Genomic DNA, 23,273 nt, shown 5'->3' with positions numbered 1-23,273 from the left:
AGTGTATTAATTATCCTAATTCTCATACAAAATACCTAGAGAGGAAAGTAGCCAGGAGATAGTTCCTGTCATAATTTTAGTTCAAAAGCAATCTGAAATGACTCACTCACAGAAGTACTATTTTATTAAACAGTGTTCAGAATTAGAATAGAATACAAAGGAAGAAAGAAAAGGCTTGCCTGTACTATGGGATAAGAGTAAAATTTCTTAGAAAAACCTGCAGGGCAATGAAACTGAATGATGACAAAACAACTCTGTGCTCACTAGGTGTGGAAAAGTGTGCTACCAACTAGTTGCAACTAGTTGGTAGTGAGCATCTACCAACTACTAAGTGTAAAATCCTCTGCAGGATGCTTTAAATAAGCCATCTCATTTAATTAGCACTATGGTTCCACAAGGTATAAATCAGTATTTCCATCTCACAAAGAAACAAAGCTTCAGAGATCAAGAAGTTGCACAGTTTTGGGGCTGTGATTTGAACCCCACCTCCTATATAGTTCAATACCTTCTCAATTTAATTAAAAAAAAACCTGTTTCAGCTGATCCTTGAATGAGACACATGATGATATACCTACTAACATCTCTCAACAATAAAAACTTACATTAAGTTCAGCTTTTTTATCTTACCTATATTTTACCAGTACACATGGCACTGTTTTACATAAATTTTTTAAAAATGTAATTACAGTGATTCACTCATTCAAAAACATTTACAAAGCATCTAAGCACAAAGCACTGTACCACACAAGGAATATAAAGTGATGAATAAGACAAAATTCTTTCTTTCGTTGGGCTTTCAATCCAGCAGGGGAGACACATCATAAACTAGTAAATAAACACTATAAAATACAAAGTGCTATGAAGGAAATGATCATGATGCTGTGATAGGAAATATGCAGAAAGGCCTACTTAGATTGGTCAGGAATTCCTTCCTAAAAATTAACAATGAAGCACATGGAGTCAGCCACATAGAAAGTCTACGGAAGAGGATTTCAGGCAAAACAAACAGCATGTAGAAAAGCCTGCTGGAAAGAATCCACTGCATTTGAGGAACTCAAAGAGAACCAATGTGGCTGAACCACAGTGAGGGTCAGACCATGCAGGTTTCATGAAAGAAGGTGTACATGCACGCTCAGTTGTTCAGTCATGTCCAACTCTTTGTGACCCCATGAAATGTACCCTGCCAGGCTCCTCTGTTCATGGGATTTTTCAGGGAAGAATACTAGAGTGGGTTTCTAATTTCTCCTCCAGGAAAGAAGGCAGGGTTTGGATTTTAAAGGAAATTCAATAAAGAGGCACTGAAAAGTTTAAATACAAGGTTTAAACCCAACGAGATAATAGCCAAATCATTTTTTAGAAGGTCACCGTGGCTTCTGAGGAAAGAAGAGAAGGTAGGGAAACAACAGAGGAATCAGGAAGACCGGTTAACAGGCTACTGCAGTATTCTAAACAAGACGCTACAACTTTAACTAAAGTGGTTAGCAAGGTGGAGAGAAGTGATGAGATTCAGAATATATTCTGAAAGTAGAAATTATAGAACTTACTAATATACTCCAAGTTGAGGGTCAGAGACAGAGATAAAGAGAAATAAAAAATAATGACTAGTTTCTGGCTCACACAACTGAGAAGATAGGGGTTCCAATGACTGAGATGAGAGAAACTGGAGAAAAGGCTTGAAAAGGAAATCAGAAGCAATATTTTGGATATGTCAACAGTTGAGATTCTCTGAGACTTCAAAGTGATGATGTAAATCAAGAACTGGACATTCAAATCTGAAGTTTCAAAGAAAGGTCTGATCTAGAGATAAGCACTCAAGATACGATATGATTTCAGGAAATCAATGCTATTATTCATAAATTCAGGACACTAAAAAAGGAACGGGTGTTCTAGCCAAGCAATCGAATTGTAAGTATAACATGAGAAAAAACCTGAATTCAGGGAAGATCTAGAGGTCTAGAGATTCAGAAGTCTTTGTGTTCTAATTTAAGGCTTAATGATTTGAATTACTCAGATCAAAGCAACATCAGAGACCCTAAAAGAGAAGTTAAACAAGAAGAAAAGCAGATGTTTCATCTAAAACAAATCTCCAGGAATTCCTGGGAGGTCCAGTGGTTAGGACTCAGCTCTTTTACCGCCAGGTCACAGGTTCAATCCCTGGTCAAGGAAATAAGATCCTGCAAGCAAAATACTGCAACAAAAAAAAATTTTTTAAACCTCCGGTAAAATGACATGAAAAAGAAAAGAGCTTTCTGGAGAGCATTATAGCTATAATAGGGAGCCTAAATAAATAATACAATTCTTATAATCTAAACCAAAAAGAAAAAATCAAGTGTACTGTGAACTGCTCCTAACTACAACTAATTGAACATATTGTATGGGGTTGAGGGGGAGGTATGTGTATAATTATTACACTGTCAGCTCCTTAAGAACTGGGGTTTATTTATTACTGTATCACTAATGCCTATAATACTGCATGGCACACAGTGAGTGCTAAATAAATGTTTGCTTATTACATGAATGAATCAATCAATAAAAAGTATGCTTAAAGAAAATGAACTAGGACAAAAGTGTAAAGATAATATATAGCTTAATATTTAATAAGAATGATTCAAGAATTTTTTTTTTAGGTTACAAATCCAGAGAAAGCAAAGACACAGCTCTGAACTAAGATATACATTAATAGCTTAACCTATTGAAACTAAGTTGGTACTGATAAAGAAAATGATGGAAATTACTAGATTATTGATACTTTTTTATTACTTACCAAGTGCTGCTAAGTCGCTTCAGTCGTGTCCGACTCTGTGCGATCCCATAGACGGCAGCCCACCAGGCTCCCCCGTCCCTGGGATTCTCCAGGCAAGAACACTGGAGTGGGTTGCCATTTCCTTCTCCATTTAATGAAAGGGAAAAGGGAAAGTGAAGTTGCTCAGTCGTGTCCGACTCTTCACAACCCCATGGACTGCAGCCTACCAGACTCCTCCGTCCATGGGATTTTCCAGGCAAGAATACTGGAGTGGGTCGCCAGTGCCTTCTCCAACTTACCAAGTAATTAGCCTAAAATTTAAGTAATCAAGTAAATCAAAAGCTTCCACTTTACTACATATGAAAACCCTGGCAGTATAAAACAGTTTTCATCATGCAGTTAAATAAAAGAAACATAATGCTATATATGTCATCTTAAAAGGGAGCACAGTATTTCTGGGAAAACAAGAGTTTTAGAAAATATAAAAGTATGTTTGTGTTTGGAAATACAGCAGATGCAACTTTCTTTAATGAGAGCATTGGGCAATATAAAATATCATACCTGCAAGCAAAGTACAGTGGAGTGGCTCCTGATACATTTGGTCTGTTAATATCAGCACCACTGTCCAGCAAGCACTGTACTGTCTGGGAAGAAAAGAAACAAAACTAAAGCCAGAGAAGTCAAAGACAGTTACGACAATTTTAATCCATTTAATAAGGAAAGTTCTTACCACAACCCAAATCTTTAAAGAGTAGCAACATGACAATTATGATGGCTGAATAAATTACACTTTTTGGTAAGCTCCGCACCTCAGGCACTACACAGTATTTGTGGAATTATCAATGTAATGTAAATTGTGTTAACCTGGGAAGGTTCCAGAAAATCACTGACACATGAAGTAAGTACAAAAGACTTGAAATGTGGCCAGTACAACTGAGGAATGGAATTTTAAATTTTATTTTATTATAATTAAGTTTAAACAGCTACATACGGCTAGTAAACTGGACAGTGCTGCTCTAGATATCTGAATTTTTTGCCTCTAAAAATAAATAGTAGATAGCAGAGCTCTAAAACAGTGGAAACAGTGTCAGACTTTATTTTTTGGGGCTCCAAAATCACTGCAGATACTGATTGCAGCCATGAAATTAAAAGACGCTTGCTCCTTGGAAGGAAAGTTATGACCAACCTAGATAGTATATTAAAAAGCAGAGACATTACTTTGCCAACCAAAGTCCGTCTAGTCAAGGCAATGGTTTTTCCCGTGGTCATGTATGGATGTGAGAGTTGGACTATAAAGAAAGCTGATCGCCGAAGAATCGATGCTTTTGAACTGTGGTGTTGGAGAAGACTCTTGAGAGAGTCCCTTATACTGCAAGGAGATCCAACCAGTCCATTCTAAAGGAGATCAATCCTGGATGTTCATTGGAAGGACTGATGCTAAAGCTGAAACTGCAATACTTTGGCCACCTCATGCGACGAGTTGACTCACTGGAAAAGACTCTGATGCTGGGAAAGGTTGGGGGCGGGAGGAGAAGGGGACGACGGAGAATGAGATGGCTGGATGGCATCACCGACTCTGTGGACATGAGTTTGAGTGAACTCCGGGAGTTGGTGATGGACAGGGAGGCCTGGCGTGCTGTGATTCATGGGGTCGCGGAGAGTCGGACACGACTGAGCGACTGAACTGAACTGAACTGAACTGAATCTTCTCAAAATTCAAAGAGCATAATAATTAAAATACAAAATACTAAAAAGCTAAGAAGTCCTTTACTGTGCACAGTAGCCAATGCCAACTCAGTTTCTCTGATAGTCATTCACATACACTCTTATCCCCTAAGCTCTACTTCTGCAATCATCTGATGTGTACTAGGGTACACATTATCACATGTCTATAGGACAATTTTTTAAACGTGAATGGACAGACCACATTTAAGACAGAACTGAAGCAGGCCTCTAACCTGAAAAACAAACAGAAAATGGAAGAAAAATAAAGAAATAAAGGGAACCAAAGAAAATAGCAAAAAAAATTTTTAAAGTAACTAATACCCTTAAGACAGACTAGATACTATCCATGGGACACAAACAAGATTCTGGGGGAAAAATATTCAGACAATAAGTCGTTAAAATTTTAATGGAAGAGTAAAAATTCAATGATATGCATGCGAAGCCACTTCAATCCTGTCTGACTCTTTAGGACCCCATGGACAATATATAGCCCACCAGGCTCCTGTGTCCATGGGGTTCTCTAGGCATGAATATTGAAGTGGGTTGCCACTGCCTTCTCCAGGGGATCTTCCCAACCCAGAGATGGAACTTGGGGCTTGTGTCTCCTGCAGTGGCATGCGGGTTCTGTACCACAAGCACCACCTGAGAAGCCCAAAAATGCAATAGAAGTTTAGAAATACAGAGTTGAAAAATTCTACAAGAATCAAAAAGACAAAGAAAATAAGAAAACCAGTAGAAAAACGAATAGAGAATACTAGCCAATCAATCCAAGGAGGCATGTTATAGAAACTGAGAATAAAGGAATTAAAGGAGGCAAGAGACCAAAAGGAACTAATCAAGAAATAATACCCAAAAAATCTCCAAGAACTGAAGAACCTAAGCTGCTAGATTGAAAAGACTCACCAGTGCACAGCTTAATACATTAAAAGACCTAGAACAAGACATAACAAAGTAAAATTTCATAATACTGGGGATAATAAGATTCCAGAGATAAACAGAATCCAGACTGCCATCAAACTTTTCAAGAGCAACATGGAAATGTAAACGATGAAACACCCCCAAAACTGTAAAGTGAATGACTTTCAATGTAAAATTCCACAGCCAGACACACTATCATTCAAATATAAGCTTTTAAATAAAAAACATGATTAGCTATGTAAGATATCAAAAAATTTAACTTCAACAAATCTGTTCTCAAGAAGCTACTGGAGGATACTCTCCTCCAAAACAAGGGAATGCAATATATCAAAATAGAAAATGTGGAATCTAGAATACTGAAGATCAAACATAGGTGAGATTAACAAATATTCAGCTTTAGAGTAAAACAATGGAAGTGACATTATCTAATGATTTTGTCTTTGAAGAAACCAGTACTGAGAAAGATTTTGTGGGAGCATATAGGAAGAATTACTGATTTACATCTATTGGATCATAGAAAAAGGAAAATTTCAAAAAAAATCTATTTCTGCTTCATTGACTACTCTAAAGCCTTTGACAGTTTATCACAATAAACTGTGGAAAATTATTAAAGAGACAGGAATACCAGGCCACCTGTCTCCTAAGAAACCTGTGTGCAGGTCAAGAAGCAACAGTTAGAACCAGACACAGAACAATGGATTGGCTCAAAATTGGGAAAGGAGTACGTCAAGGCTGTACACTGTCACTTTGCTTATTTAATATATATGCACAGTACATCATGTGAAATGCTGGGCTTGATGAATCACAGGCTAGAATCAAAATTGCTGGCAGAAATATTAACAATCTCAGATATGCATTGATACCACTCTAATGAAGAAAGGGAAAAGGAACTAAAGATGAAAACGCTGGCTTAAAACTCAACATTCAGAAAACTAAGATCATGGCATCTGTTCCCATCACTTCATGTCAAATAGATGGGGAAAAAGTAGAAACAATGGCAGACTTTATTTTCTTGGGCTCTAAAACCACTGCGAACAGTGACCACAGTCACAAAATTAGAAGACGTTTGCTCCTTGGAAGAAAAGCTATGACAAACCTAGACAGTGTATTAAAAAGCAGAGACATCACTGTGCCAACCAAGGTCCATATAGTCAAAGATATGGTTTTTCCAGTAGTCACATACACATGTTAGAACTGAACCATAAAGAAGGCTGAGCACTGAAGAACCAATGCTTTTGAACTGTGGTGCTGGAGAAGACTCGAGAGTCCCCTGGACAGTAAGATCAAATCAGTCAATCCTAAAGGAAATCAATCTTGAATATTCATTGGGAAGACTAATGCTAAAGTTCCAATACTTTGACCACCTGATGCAAAGAGCCAACTCACTGGAAAACACTGATGCTGAGAACGACTGAAAGCAGGAGGAGAAGGGGGCAACATAGGAAGACATGGTTGGATGCCATCACCGACTCAATGGACATGAGTTTGAGCAAGCTCCAGGAGATGGTGAAGGACAAACAAGCCTGGCATGCTGTAGTCCACAGGGTAGCAAAGACTTGGACATGACTTAGTGACTAAACAACAACTGATTCACACACCAAAAGCAAAAACTAAGCAAAGTTAATAGTTATCCTAGAGAAAATGTTATTGTATTACACTACTTGACTCAGCAGTAAACAATATTTACCAAACTGTATACAACAAAGGAGATCAGTCCTGGGTGTTTATTGGAAGGACTGACGTTGAAGCTAAAACTCCAATAGTTTGGCCACCTGATGTGAAGAGCTGACTCATTTGAAAAGACCCTGATGCTGGGAAAGATTGAGGTCAGGAGGAGAAGGGGACGACAGAGGATGAGATGGTTGGATGGCTTCACCGACTTAATCGACATGGGTTTGGGTGGACTCCAGCAGCTGGTGATGGACAGCGGGGCCTGGTGTGCTGCAGTTCATGGGGTCGCAAAGAGTCTGACAAGACTGAGCGACTGAACTGAATAATTCTTCACAAAAATTTGATATAATTAATTTTAGAAATGGGAAGATAGGGCATGGGAAGAGGATTTAGTTAAATCCTCACTCACTATAACAAGAAATGATTCAGTGATATCTAAAAGTCATAAATTAAGAAAGAACAATAGAAGAATAATATGTGGAAATAGATACAAGAAGAAAAGCTAAAAGAATCGAAAATTGTCGCCTAGTGATCATGAATTGAGAAAGAAGGGTATTTAAGGGACTATAATTTTTTATTACAAAGATTTTGATAAAAATATTTTAAGAGATAACTTATTCATATATTATTGCTACTTGAATTTACTTCTATTTCAGGAGGAATTAAAAAATCTATGTAATAGCAACATTATTATATTAAACTTTACTATCAGCTATACAATTGTGAAACTCAGGAGGAGTGGTCAAGAACAACTCTCAAATATAAGAAAGTAAGCACTTAGGTTATTATTTTATAAGGCAAGGCCTATTTGAACCTTTTGATCATGGCTTTTGCCTTTCTGACCTCTGACCTAGAAGCTGTGTTTGTGTGATCCAAATCCGAAGTGAGACAGACTGCAGCAATAATGTTCACTGACTGTTACAGAAAGTATATAGACAATAAGCCATCTCTCAAAAGGCACAGAAGAGATGAAGTCAATTACATCAAAAACACATATTAATATTCAACTGAGATGCAGCAACCAGAGAGGAGTTGAAATACAGTAATTAACAAAACATATTATGCATTCATAAAAATTATATAAAAGCTAAAAGTATATAATGATCAGTTCAGTTCAGTTCAGTCGCTCAGTCGTGTCCGACTCTCTGCGACCCCATGAATCACAGCACGCCAGGCCTCCCTGTCCATCACCAACTCCCGGAGTTCACTCAAACTCATGTCTATAGAGTCGGTGATGCCATCCAGCCATCTCATTCTCTGTCGTCCCCTTCTCCTCCCTCCCTCAACCTTTCCCAGCATCAGAGTCTTTTCCAGTGAGTCAATTTGTCGCGTGAGGTGGCCAAAGTATTGCAGTTTCAGCTTTAGCATCAGTCCTTCCAATGAACACCCAGGATTGATCTCCTTGCAGTACAAGGGACTCTCAAGCGTCTTCTCCAGCACCACAATTCAAAAGCACCAATTCTTTGGCGATCAGGTTTCTTCACAGTCCAACTCTCACATCCATACATGACCACGGGAAAAACCATAGCCTTGACTAGACGGACCTTTGTTGGCAAAGTAATGTCTCTGCTTTTTAATATACTATCTAGGCTGGGAGTTGGTGATGGACAGGGAGGCCTGGCATGCTGTGATTCATGGGGTCGCGGAGAGTCGGACACGACTGAGCGACTGAACTGAACTGAACTGAGGCTGGTCATAACTTTCCTTCCAAGGAGTAAGCGTATTTTAATTTCATGGCTGCAATCAGCATCCACAGTGATTTTGGAGCCCCAAAAAAATAAAGTCTGACACTATTTCCACTGTTTTTCCATCTATTTCCCATGAAGTGATGGGACCAGATGCCATGATCTTCGTTTTCTGAATGTTGAGCTTCAAGCCAACCTTTTCACTCTCTTTCACTTTCATCAAGAGGCTTTTGAGTTCCTCTTCACTTTCTGCCATAAGGGTGGTGTCATCTGCATATCTGAGGTTATTGATATTTCTCCCGGCAATCTTGATTCCAGCTTGTGCTTCTTCCAGCCCAGCGTTCCTCATGATGTACTCTGCATAGAAGTTAAATAAGCAAGGTGACAATATACAGCCTTGACGTACTCCTTTTCCTATTTGGAACCAGTCTGTTGTTCCATGTACAGTTCTAATGTTGCTTCCTGACCTGCATACAGGTTTCTCAAGAGGCAGGTCAGGTGATCTGGTCTTCCCATCTCTTTCACAATTTTCCACAGTTTATTGTGATACACACAATCAAAGGCTTTGGCATAGTCAATGAAGCAGAAATAGATGTTTTTCTGGAACTCTCTTGCTTTCTCCATGATCCAGCGGATGTTGGCAATTTGATCTCTGGTGCCTCTGCCTTTTCTAAAACCTGATTGAACATCTGGGAGTTCACGGTTCACATATTGCTGAAGCCTGGCTTGGAGAATTTGGAGCATGACCTTACTAGCGTGTGAGATGAGTGCAATTGTGCGGTAGTTTGAGCATTCTTTGGCATTGTCTTTCTTTGGGATTGGAATGAAGACTGACCTTTTCCAGTCCTGTGGCCACTGCTGAGTTTTCCAAATTTGCTGGACTATTGAGTGCAGCACTTTCACAGTATCATCTTTCAAGACTTGAAATAGCTCAACTGGAATTCCATCACCTCCACTAGCTTTGTTTGTAGTGATGCTTTCTAAGGCCCACTTGACTTCACATTCCAAGATGTCTGGCTCTAGGTCAGTGATCACGTTATCGTGACTATCTTGGTCGTGAAGATCTTTTTTGTACAGTTCTTCTGTGTATTCTTGCCACCTCTTCTTAACATCTTCTGCTTCTGTTAGGTCCATACCATTCCTGTCCTTTATCGAGCCCATCTTTGCATGAAATGTTCCCTTGGAATCTCTAATTTTCTTGAAGAGGTCTCTTGTTTTTCCTATTCTGTTTCCCTCTATTTCTTTGCATCGATCACTGAGGAAGTCTTTCTTATCTCTCCTTGCTATTCTTTGGAACTCTGCATTCAGATGCTTATATCTTTCCTTTTCTCCTTTGCTTTTCGCTTCTCTTCTTTTCACAGCTATTTGTAAGTCCTCCTCAGACAGTCATTTTGCTTTTTTGCATTTCTTTTCCATGGGGATGGTCTTGGTCCCTGTCTCCTGTACAATGTCACGAATCTCCGTCCAGAGTTCATCAGGCACTCTATCAATCAGATCTAGTCCCTTAAATCTATTTCTCACTTCCACTGTATAATCATAAGGGATTTGATTTAGGTCATATCTGAATGGCCTAGTGGTTTTCCCTACTTTCTTCAATTTAAGTCTGAATTTGGCAATAAGAAGTTCATGATCTGAGCCACAGTCAGCTCCTGGTCTTGTTTTTGCTAACTGTATACAGCTTCTCCATCTTTGGTTGTAAAGAATATAATCAATCTGATTTTGGTGTTGACCATCTAGTGATGTCCATGTGTAGAGTCTTCTCTTGTGTTGTTGGAAGAGGGTGTTTGCTATGACCAGTGCATTCTCTTGACAAAACTCTATTAGCCTTTGCCCTGCTTCATTCCGTGCTCCAAGGCCAAATTTGCCTGTTACTCCAGGTGTTTCTTGACTTCCTACTTTTGCATTCCAGTCCCCTATAATGAAAAGGACATCTTTTTAGGGTGTTAGTTCTAAAAGGTCTTGTAGGTCTTCATAGAACCATTCAACTTCGGCTTCTTCAGCGTTACTGGTTGGGGCATAGGCCTGGATTACTGTAATATTGAATGGTTTGCCTTGGAAATGAACAGAAATCATTCTGTCGTTTTTAAGATTGCATCCAAGTACTGCATTTCGGACTCTCTTGTTGACCATGATGGCTACTCCATTTCTTCTAAGGGATTCCTGCCCACAGTAGTAGATATAATGGTCATCTGAGTTAAATTCACCCATTCCAGTCCATTTTAATTCACTGATTCCTAGAATGTCTATGGTCACTCTTGCCATCTCCTGTTTGACCACTTCCAATTTGCCTTGATTCATGGATCTAACGTTCCAGGTTCCTATGCAATATTGCTCTTTACAGCACCGGACCTTGCCTCTATCACCGGTCACATCCACAACTGGGTATTGGTTTTGCTTTTGTTCCATCCCTTCAATCCTTCTATAGTTATTTCTCCACTGATCTCCAGTAGCATAGTGGGCACCTACCGACCTGGGGAATTCCTCATTCAGTATCCTATCATTTTGCCCTTTGATACTGTTCACGGGGTTCTCAAGGCAAATATACTGGTTTGCCATTCCCTTCTCCAGTGGACCACATTCAGCTGTGGTCCATGTGATCAGATCGACTAGTTTCCTGTGATTATGATTTCAGATGATCTAATAATGGTTCCCTATAAATACCTACTTAAGAGTCAAGCTCAAGGACCAACATAAGTTATTTGTGCTTAGATTTTAAATAATGCCATTTTTAAACCCACACAGTTTTCACATTATTTCTGCATTTTTAAAATTTATACTGTAGAGCTCACAGTAAAATAAACTAGCCATTAAACTAACATATTCCTCTACAAAGTAGTAAGACAAACTTCAGGCAAATCATAGCAAGAAAGTATGATGCACAATATGAACTGTAATATGCTTCTATCATATCCTTGTACATAGTAAATATTCTACAATACATTAAAAATTCTGTTCTTAAGAAAGGAAAACACTTGATTAAGAGAAAAGAAAAAATTCATCCAGCATTTTCTTTTATATTCATAAATCTTTCTGCTTTTCTAACAAAATTATCCCAATTAAGAGCCTCAAAATACACAACTATTAAAAGAAACATATTTTTAAAAAGCTTCAGTAGATCCCATGTAGATCAAATGCTGCCTGAAGACAAACAAGGAGAAAACCCCACTTCCCTCAGAGTAAGAATAAAAAAATACATAAAGGGATGTGAAGGTAAAGGAAAAAAAATTGGCTTGCAGCAGTGAAATGAGAGAAAAGTCATCAATTTTCGTGATTTAAAAAAAAAGTTTGCAGATTTCTTTTTGTAAAAGCTCTGTAACAGAAGAAGAAAGGATAATGCAGAACTCAATTATCGATTAAATTACATAATAAAAGGAGCAAGAAAGTCACATAACTTAAAAGTTTGTTTTTTTTAAAATTCCAATCTATGTTAAACTCCCTATATGTACAATAACTCTGAAACAAGGAAAATTAAGTTGGAGGACACTCGAGTATTTATTAAATTAAAAATATAAAAGGTGTTGAACAAACAATACTACTTAAGGATTTTAAATTATACAGAAACACAAAACAAAACATAATTGAAGAGAATTCTGGATTCAGCTACTAAAATCCCCAAGAAGTTTTCAGTAACAGACAAACAAATCAGATACAATCCTTTACAAGAATGAGCACTATCAACATACACTTCTCTTAAAGTTACAAAAGAAAAAAAATACAAACATTCAGAAATGGAAAGAAAATGGCAGAAGAACACTGGTTGTAAATATTTTGCATTTGAATAGCCCATTCTCCCTTATATTAAAAATTTCAAAGTTTATATGTGCTAGTAGGGGGGACCACTTTAGATGCAAGAGTCCCAGCAATGAACAAAATGGACAAACATCTGCCTTCATAAAGTTTACATTCTCATGGAAAAAGAAAACAAAGGGACATAAGAAATAAAATATGTAGTATGCTAGACAGTGATTTAGTGCTATCAGAAAAACTGATAGGATTCTCCATGGCAGATCTGGATTCAATTTGTTTTAGCAAATTTCTCACCCCTAAGCCCCTACACACAAATACTTCTGTGAAAACTGCACTGCATCTGTTTAAAAGACTACAAGCCATGAAGTCCAAAAAAAAAAATCATTGTAATTTACAATTGTCATAAGTTGCCGTTTTCAAAATTTCATGGCTTCTCATTTACTTGCAAAAAATTAAGCTTAGCAGCTTACAATTTAGTAAAGGTAAACATGTAAAGGTATAGTAACATACATATTTGTGACTGATAGCTGATTACCTATATCTTTCAAGTTAACCTAACAATTTGAAGAAATACATTGAACTGAAATCATTTTATGTATCTAATATAGGTCAGGAAAACATGCTTTTTAAATAATTCAGACCTTCAGATTCCCTGTCCAGCCCCCTTCCCTTTAAAACAACAACAACCTCACACTATTCTCCTATTCCTAGGTAATCTACAATTGGAGTCTTCCTTCTTACAGAGTAAGAAACTGCTAGGAAGGAATTCTGAAAGAAAAGCATTGAAAGGGGATTTGCATATGGCCTTCAAGAAATCCATAAAAAGAAACTACACTTTCAACAGACTTCATGACCTTTCAAGTGATAAAACAACATCCTGAATGGAAAACTAATGTGCAAACCTAATGTTTGGGTCAATCTCAAAAGTCATTTAATTGAAGGCAGCGACTAACCAAGACCACCTGTGCCCAATAAGCTGATAAATTACAAAGCAAGAAATCCAAGGCAGCTCTACTTTATCAATGTCAACTCTCTGAACAACAATGATCAAAGTAAAAAGGAACAGATACTCAATATTAAACCATAAGTAAAAATCTGAGTTGCTGTATTACCATTACTAAAGAAATGATAATCAAAAAACAAAAAAAAAGCATCTTTCATCTCTTATTAAAAGTAATTCTGATGACAGGACAGCAATGCACAAACAACTTATATATTAAATAAAATGGCCAACTCACTAATCAGTGACTGGTTTACACAGGTCTTCTCTAGAAGCCTGTCCACCTAAGCCTATCGAGACTTTGAATCCATATGTAATATTGAGCAAAAATCAGTATTATCCAGTTGTGTTAGAAAAAAACCACAGTAACAGAACTTTCTATTATATGCTCACATTTCTCAGAAGTGATGAAAGGAAAATTCTAACATCAGAATTAAAAAAAATTACTCTGAACCTAAAAACACACTCTGAAATGTTAAGTACATCTACCATTGTGCCTCAAGGCTGAATTCAGTTAATGTTTTTGCAAAAGCTTTCAATTAAGTTTGCATGGCTGTCCTGTAATTCTCTGGATGAAAAGCTTAGAAGTTGGCTAAAAATTTCAAGACAGCTGACTGAACGTAAGTGAACTGTTCTTTAACAAGCCTACAATTTTAGGGAAAAAAAAATGCAGTCACTATCAAAGATCATCTACTCTAAGCATAGTTCAACTATCATTTCGTATTGCTTGTGAACCTTCATATCACTGTATAAATTCAGCACTATAAAGTTTATTCTGATAAAAATAAAATTTCTTTTTTAAGTGAACTGAAATTAGTCCCAAAACTAATCCTGCTATATATTCTGACTTACATAAATTGAGACTGAACAAACTGACAGTTCTCCAGAGTTTCTAAATCCAAGTTATTCCAGGAAAACAGTAATCAGCCATTTGTGGCAATTCAACATGTCAATAAATCGTAAAGACCTAAAGACAATGAAAAAAGTTATCAAAAAGTAAGTTCAACTCATCGTCAAAAAAACTGAAATCAATTATACATACATGTTGCCCATGTAGCCTGGCGGGCTACAGTCCATGGGGTCACAGAGTCAGACACGACTCAGCAACTACACCTTCAGGACAATATTAGTTTTTTTTACTATACTTCTAAAAATTAGATTAAGAATCAAACAACACACTGGGCCTAGCTTACTGCACAAGAGTAAATGAATTAAAGGGTTCAGGTAGTGATCCTTGTACTATTCTTACAGATTCATATCATCAATATTAATAATGGCAATAACAGTACCAATATTATCATTACTCTTAAGTGTCTTCCAAAGTGTTCACAACACTTTCTTTAATTATGTAATCAGTAGACAGAATATACCTTAGGAGATAGATAAGGATAGATAAGGATAACGAAAAAAGTTGCCAGACTATATAGTAAGCCAGATGAATAAACAAATTTTCAAACGATATTCTATTTGAAATCAATATCCACAGACAACACAATAATTCGGGTATTGTATAGCTCCCCTTTATAGATCACAGTCTGTCCTGATGAAAGGGCTGGTGTAACTTAATAAAGTGAAGAGCCATGCCGTGCAGGGCCACCAGACAGATGGGTCATAGTGAAAAGTTTTGATAAAACATGGTTCACTGGAACAGGGAATGGCAAACCATTCCAGTATTCTAACCTCAAGAACCACATGAACAGTATGAAAAGGCAAAAATATATGACACCAGAAGATGAATTACCCAGGTCAAGAGGTGTCTAATATGTTACTAGGGAAAAGTAAAGGGCAATTACTAATAGCTCCAGAAAGAATGAAGTAGTTGGGCCAAGGTGGAAACAATGCTCAGTTGTAGATGTGTTGAAAATGAAGTCTGATACTGTAAAGAAGACTATTGCATAGGAACACAGAATGATAGGTTTATGAATCAAGGCAAAGACATGACACACTGGAAAAGACTCTGATGCTGGGAAAGATTGACAGCAGAAGGAGAAGGGGACACCAGAGGATGAGATGGCTGATGGCATCACTGACTCAATGAACATCAGTTTGGGCAAACTCAGGGAGATAGTGAAGAACAGGGAAGCCTGGCATGCTGCAGTTCATGGGGCTGCAAAGAGTCAGACATGAATCAGCAACTGAATAAATTAGATGTGGTCAAGCAGGAGATGACACAGTGGACATATACATCTTAGAAATCAGTGAACTAAAATGGACAGGAATGGACAAATTTAATTCAGATGACCATTGTATCTACTACTGTGGGCAAGAATCCCTTAGAAGAAGTGGAGTAGCCCTTATAGTCAACAAGAGAGTCCAGAATGCACTACTTGGGTGCAATCTAAAGAATGACAGAATGGTCTCCGTTCATTTCTAAGGCAAACAATTCGACATCACAGTAATTCAAGTCTATGCCTCAACCACTGATGCCAAAGAAGTTGAAATAGACTGGTTCTATGAAGATCTACAAGACCTTCTAGAACTAACACCACAAAAAGATGTGCTTTTCATCAGAGGGGATTGGAATGCAAAGGTAGGAAGTCAAGAGATATCTGGATTAACAGTCAAGTTTGGTCTTGGAGGCCAAAATGAAGCAGGGCAAATGTTAAGAGAGTTTGGTCATGAGAATACACTGGTCACAGGAACCACCCTTTTCCAACAACACAAGAGACAACTCTACACATGGACATCACCAAATGGTCAATATTAAAATCAGACTGACTATATTCTTAGGAACCAAAGATGGAGAAGCTCTATAAAGTCAGTAAAAACAAGACCTGGAGCTGACTGAGGCTCAGATCATCAGCTCCTTATTGCAAAATTCAGGCTTAAATTGAAGAAAGTAGGGAAAACCACTAGGCCATTTAGGTATAATCATCTCCCTTATGATTATACAGTGGAGATGACAAACAGATTCAAGGGATTACATCCAGTAAACAGAGTGTCTGAAGAACTATGGACAGAGGTCTGGAACAATGTACAGGAGGCAGTGACCAAAATCAACCCAAAGAAAAAGAAATTAAAGGCAAAATGGTTGTCTGAGGAGGCTTTACCAATAGCAGAGAAGAGAAAAGCTAGGAAAAAAGGGAAAGGTATACCAAACTGAATGCAAAGTTCCAGAGTAGAACAAGAAGAGGTAAGAAGGCCTTCTTAAATGAACAATGATGAGAAAAGAGGAAAACAACAGAATGGATAAGACTGGAAATCTCTTCAAGAAACTTGGGGAAAGGGAACATTTCATGCAAGAAGGAAGAATGGGCAGGATAAAGGACAGAAACAGTAAGGACCTAACAGAAGCAGAAGAGATGAAGAAGAGGTGGCAAGAATACACAGAAGAACTGTACAAAAAAGGTCTTAATGATCTGGGTAATCACAATGCTGTGGTCATTCATCTAGAGGCAGACATCCTGGAGTGTTAAGACAAGTGGACCTTAGGAAGCATTATTATAAACAAAGCTGGTGGAGGTGATGGAATTCCAGATAAGCTATTTCAAATCCTAAAAGATAATGCTGTTAAAGTGCTGCACTCAGTGTGTCAGCAAATTTGGAAAACTCAACAGTGGTCACAGGACTGGAAAATGTCAGTTTTCACTGCAATGCCAAAGACTGTTTAAACTACTGTACAACTGCATTTGTTTCTCATGCTAGTAAGGTAACGTTCAAAATCTTTCAAGATAGGCTTCAGCAGTATATGAACTGAGAACTTTCAGAGGTACAGGCTGGATTCAGAAACAGTAGAGGAACCAGAGATCAAATTGCCAACATCCTTTGGATCATAGAGAAAGCAAGGTAACTCCAGAAAAACATCTATTTCTGCTTCACTGACTACACTAAAGCCTTTGACTTTGTGGATCACACTGTGGAAAATTCTTAAAAAGATGGGAATATCATACCACCTTACCTGTCTCCTGAGAAACCTGTATGCGGGTAAAGAAGCAACAGAACCGAACATGGAACAACAGACTGGTTCAAAATTGGGAAAGGCTTAAGATAAGGCTATATACCGTCACCCTGCTTAGTTAACATCTATGTAGAGTACAATATTCGATATGTTGGGCTGGATGAATCACAGGCTGGAATCAAGACTGCAGGGAAAAATATTAACAATCTCAGATATGCAGATGATACCATTCTAATGGTAGAAAGTAAAGAGGAACTAAAGAGCTTTTTGATGAGGGTGAAAGAGGAGAGCAAAAAAGCTGGCTTAAACTCAACATTCAAAAAACTAAGATCATGACATCTGGTCCCATCACTTCATGGCAAACAGAAGGGGAAAAGGTGGAAGAATGATAGATTTTCTTTTCTTGGGCTCCAAAATCACTGCAGATGGTGACTGCAGCCATGAAATTAAAAGACACTTGCTCCCTCGAAGAAAAGCCGTGACAAACCTAGACAGTGTATTAAAAAGCAGAGACGTCACTTTGACAACAAAGGTCCATATATAGTCAAAGCTATGGTTTTTCCAGTGGTCGTGTATGGATGTAAGAGTTGGACCATAAAGAAGGCTGAGTGCCCAAGAACTGATGCTTTTGAATTGCAGTGCTGGAGAATATTCTTGAGAGTCCCTTGCACTGCAAGGAGATGAAATCAGTCAGTCCTAAAGGAAATCAATCCTGAACATTCACTGGAAGGATTGATGCTAAAGCTGATGCTCCAATACTTTGGTCACCTGATGAGAAAAGCCAACTCATTGGAAAAGATTCTGATGCTGGGTAAGACCGAAGGCAAAAGGAAAAGAGGGTAGCAGAGGATGAGATGGTTACATGGCATCACTGACTCAATGAACACGAATCTGAGCAAACTCCAGGAGATAGTGAAGGACTGGGAAGCCTGGTGCAGTCCAGGGGGTCACAAGAGTCAGAACTGAAGCAGTTTAAAATCATAATGCTATTATGTTACAAGGACAAAAATGATCATACTGTACTCTTCAACTGACCAAACCACATCCTTCCAGCAAGAGGATGAAAATATCCTTATCTTGATTTACCTCTAACAAAACAGATGCATCTATATGAAATCATGTCAAAAATTACTTGATTTCTTAATTATGACAAAATCAATCTTTCTTCCAAATCTTTTATCTGTTAAAAAAAGTAATAAAAATCTATAATTTATGTGTCATCAAAGCAATAATACAGTATTCAATTATAAATTCTACAAAGCTTTAGAGCTCTTAGCCAGTTCAAAATCTTTTCATGCATTCTTGAGATTTTCCCTAAAATGAGATTAAAAGGTAAATTTCAGAGCATTTCTTTAACATATCATCCTCTTTAATTTGAAAAGAGTTGATATGCTTTTAAAAATATTTTTAATGGAGCTTCTTTCCCTCTCTAAAGTTTTACATTTTATTCTATAAAATATGTGTGCATGCTCAGTCCTGTCTGACTCTTTGCAACTCATGCACTGCAGTCCACCAGGCTCCTCTGTCCACAGAATTTTCCAGGCAAGAATACTGGAGTGGGTTGCCATTTGCTACTCCAGGGGTTCTTACCAACCCAGGCATCCAACCCACATCTCCTGTGTCTCCTACACTGGCAGGTGGATTCTCTACCACTGAGCCTCCTGGGAAGCCCCATAAAAGATATAATCAATATATAGTATTGATTCTAAACTTAAGGATCTTAAAACCTACGTGGACTGGTATATGCCTACACGGACATAAATTTTTAAGACCTTTTAATGAGTTTATGCAAAAGTTAACTACTTTGAGACAATACAAAGGCCATTTTCATTTGCTGATACTTGACAAAGCATTTTAGACTTTGTTCAACTTATGGAAAGATATACAGTTAAAAGCAAAATCAATAATCCCTACACCCTGTAGTAACTTACATCTCAGAGCCCTTAAACCAAATTCAACTTAAGATAAAAGAATATGCTCATCTACTAAGATTTGAACAGGTCCCAGAAATACATTATGACAATAGGTAATATTAACACAACTATCAACACAGATTTTTAGAGGTGGAATTCCGTCTGGAGGCTAGGAAATGGACTAATTTTTCAAGATTCCTTCTCGCCCTAATTGAAGGATTAAAAATATATACAATGAATCGGAAAATAGTGCTAAACATTCCCTTTGTGTATGGTCCTCGCAGGTAACTATAATGGACCAAATATGTCAGAAAGGAACCTCCCTCACTACTACAATCAACCACAAGTCAACGTGACTTTTTACACTCGTCCTCCTATACTATATCTGCAAAATCTAACCCTGTGAAACCCATCACCACCATGAAGTCAGGCCACCTATAAATCTGAAAATACAGTTCTTCAAAGGCCATCTGACTATGAGCAATTCTCCCTTACTTTACCACACCTGCTTTAGGTTGTAAACCATATGGAGTGTATTATACTAACTACTCTTCAATAACTTCAGTAGGCAACTCTAAATTTTCAATGCACCCTGTAATGCACATATTTTGAACCAAGGTTTTCTGAGTAATTTTTGCTTCTTCACTGGCTCAAGGCACCTAAAATTAGCTTTTGTAGATAATTCCTAATCTGAATTTAGTTTTTTACTACACAAGTTACTGGGCAACAGATACAGTTTACAATCTTAGTAAATGATATGCCACTCATTTGTTTCAGCAGAGTATTTAATATTAAAGCAGGTGCTTTTCTGTTCAATAAGAGCTACCAGCAGGACTCTAACAGGCAACAGTTGCTTCCTGGGGCCTGTCAAGATTAGAAGATTTTAGATGATTCTTTCCCCCAACCAGAATACTACTTAAACTTAGTAATACTGACTTGCAGAAAGTAAAAAGTAATGAAAAGGAATAATCCTGAAAACACTGAATTAGTTTTCAGATGATAAAAGAATAATAATGAAGACTGGTGTTCAGAAGAAATGCCAGGAAAGAAAAAAATATTCATATATCTCTTTTATCCAACTCTTGTTAAACATATGACAATGTCAACTTTGAGCTCACTGCCTTAAAGAAGTGCAATATTTTGTGAATTGAGGTCATACATAAAGCATCTTAGTATGTAGGAGCCAACATCCTGAATCCAGGTTAGGAAAAATGTGTTTGCAAAGACAGAAATCCAGATTCCACTAAGAATTCTCCCAACAAAAACATTAGACTCAGAATGTGTACAAAATAATAAACATAAATTTTTTATCTTTGTAGACGCCGGCAGTGTTTTTTTGTTTTCAGTTGGTTTTTTATTTTAGTTAGCAAATATATAATATTCTATTATCCGTAACGTTAAATGTGGGAAAAAAACTGAAAGTAACCAGGATAGGAAATTATAAAAGGCAGAAAGTCAATCTAAAATCTTAAGCTAACAATCTTTAAATAAGGTAGCAGTCTCCTAATGAGAAAGAAAACTATTAGCAATTTTAAAAGCCAAATGTTTATACATAGGGATAACAGTAAAGTACTGCCATAAACAAATGCATGATTTTAGAAATCAAAAGAAAGAAAGAAAACAGCTGTGATTCTAGTACTTATATAGTAGTTATATGCCAAGGGAGTAGAAAAATATGATAACCCAAGTTGAACTGTTTAAGCAAAGTTGGAGCTTTCTCTCTTCACGGTCTAATTTCAAAGCTTGAGGCTTAATGGTAAAAATATGAAAATGGTAAAAAAAAACATATATGAAATAGTCTGATAAAACTGAGAACAGAATAAACATTATAAACTTAAATTATTTTTTAATTTTTAAAATTTAAAACATACAGCTAATAAATCTATGAATCAAAAATAAAATTGAAATCCAAATTACATTAAACATATTTAAAAGCACTATTTTCTGTTCTTTTTATCCACACAGAATATACTAATCAGAAGTGCACATGATGCAGAAAACGTTTTAAGATTTTGCTTTATGGTTCCAATTATGAACAGTGAAAAACTTTTCATGAACTCAAAGTTTACAAAAAAAAAATAAAAACACACATGCAACTTAAAGTCCTGGAGGCTTGATTTACCGTCTTGTGACCATTCTGGCAGGCCACATGCAGTGCTGTCTGCCCCATCGCATCCTCAACATCGACGTCACTGACGTGTTGTACAAGGTCATGGAGTAGTTCTGTCCGCCCATTCACAGCCAGCCAGTGTATCTGTACAGCCATTTAGTTACTTAACATTTATGCAGGAGTATTTCATATAAAAACAGCAAATAAATAATGCAATTATTTCTCAACTGTGAGCACTACATGCATACCAAAGATTAAAATTAAAATTTAAGCCAATATAATTTTTTCCTATATTTTAAATGGGGGAAAATATGTATCAGGATGTAGGTTACACAGTCATGTACTTCAAATCAAGCATTTCAATGTTCAAAGTAATTATAAATCCTAAACTGAGGATCACTAATACTCTGCTTCTTAGATGACCATGGACTGTAAGTATAGCTTATCTCTAGAGAAGAGGTACTGAACATTTTCCCTTCCCCAGCAACAAACATAAGTTAAAAAGTAATCAACACAATAGGGGTCATATTCTTTATTTCCTATATTTTACATGTAATGCATAAAACATACATAAATAACATACATGGGGAGAATAAAAAATATAAAACACCTAGAAGTCTATAACTCAAAGATAATGCTATAACTTTGGTCTATGCTGTCCATGCATTTTTCATCTGCCTTTTTTCCATTAAAAAAATAACAGATCATGCAACTTGTTTTAAAATGGTAGCTTTGATCCCAAGCACCATCTCCTACTTCTTCCCAAACCACTGAAATGACAATAAAGGGTACTTTTTCTTAAACAACAGATCTATTAAGATAATGGAGGAGGAAATGGCAACCCACTCCAGTATTCTTGCTGGGAAAATCCCACGGAGAGAGCGGTTTCCCAGGCAACAGTCCAAGGGGTTGCAAAGAGTCGGACACTACTGAGCAACTGAATATGCACATTAAGTTAAAGAATAGGAGAGAATACAATAGCAACACATTTTGGAAGCTTTTGTCTGTTTTGTCAGAACAGAAAGATGACCCCTAAGCCAGTAAAAGAGAACACTAAGAAGGAAAACTGAGATCACAGAACTCCCCAAAAGCTCAAGAATAGGTAGCAAGCACCCTGCAGTGTCTCTTAGTTACATATAACTTTTATATGAACTAGGAAACCAAAAGATCTGTGTGACTCACTTTACTGCAGTATTCATTTTATTAACATGGTCAGGAACAGAACCTGCAGTATCTCTGAGGTATGTATATAAATAAAAACTAAAAACAAGAGAAAGGCAAGGGCATCTCCAGGATGATGGTGAAGAGATATTCCAAATAACACTGTACAGCAAGCCAAGAAATCAACCAATATGACTTAAATCTAACAGCAGTCTCCGTAACAGACTCCCTCAAAACTATTCAAGATGAAAGGTAGTGAATATACGTTATGAGGATATTTACAAAGTTTAGGGAAACTCTAGTAAAGAACTGACAATACACATTTAGAAAACAAAATTTTGAGCTGCAATGAAGGGAGAAACAGAAAAGACATATGGATTGAAAAGGAAAAGCTGTAATTATTTTAATTTGCAGATGATATAATTATCTATGTGGAAAATCCTAAGAAGTCTACCAGAAACCCCTGAATTAATCAAGTGAGTTCAGCAAGGTCACAAGATATGTGATCAACACATAAAAAGCAACTGTATCTCTATGTACTATCAACAAACATGCAGAAATCAAAATTAAAAATGTTACTTACAATTGCTATAAAGAAAATAAAATATCTATCTATATACTTAAAACTTGCACAAGATCTGTATGCTGAGCAACATAAAATTCTAATGAAAGAAATCAAAGACTTAAAGAAAGAGAGAGACA

At 37.1% G+C, this 23,273-nt stretch overlaps 1 protein-coding gene across 7 annotated transcripts in view; it reads right to left on the bottom strand.

The window, feature by feature from the left end:
• The window catches only part of HACE1 (HECT domain and ankyrin repeat containing E3 ubiquitin protein ligase 1), a 118,215-nt gene that overhangs the window by 75,060 nt on the left and 19,882 nt on the right, over positions 1-23,273 (bottom strand). For 3 of the 7 annotated variants that reach the window (XM_088840683.1, XM_088840684.1, XM_088840685.1), the window contains 2 exons: positions 21,423-21,554; positions 3,305-3,387 (listed from right to left, as the gene is read on the bottom strand). In XM_088840683.1, coding sequence (XP_088696809.1) covers positions 3,305-3,387; positions 21,423-21,554 — 215 coding nt within the window. The remainder of the gene's footprint in view (positions 1-3,304; positions 3,388-21,422; positions 21,555-23,273) is intronic. The other 4 variants (XM_088840686.1, XM_088840688.1, XM_088840689.1 and 1 more) reach the window with 2 other exon arrangements.

The sequence above is a fragment of the Moschus berezovskii genome, chromosome 10 (assembly GCF_049115385.1).
Source record: "Moschus berezovskii isolate FMDL1 chromosome 10, NW_MosBer_1.0, whole genome shotgun sequence".
NCBI lineage: Eukaryota > Metazoa > Chordata > Mammalia > Artiodactyla > Moschidae > Moschus > Moschus berezovskii.
Note: the sequence above shows the minus strand (reverse complement) of the source record. Positions and strands in the feature narration are given on the sequence as shown.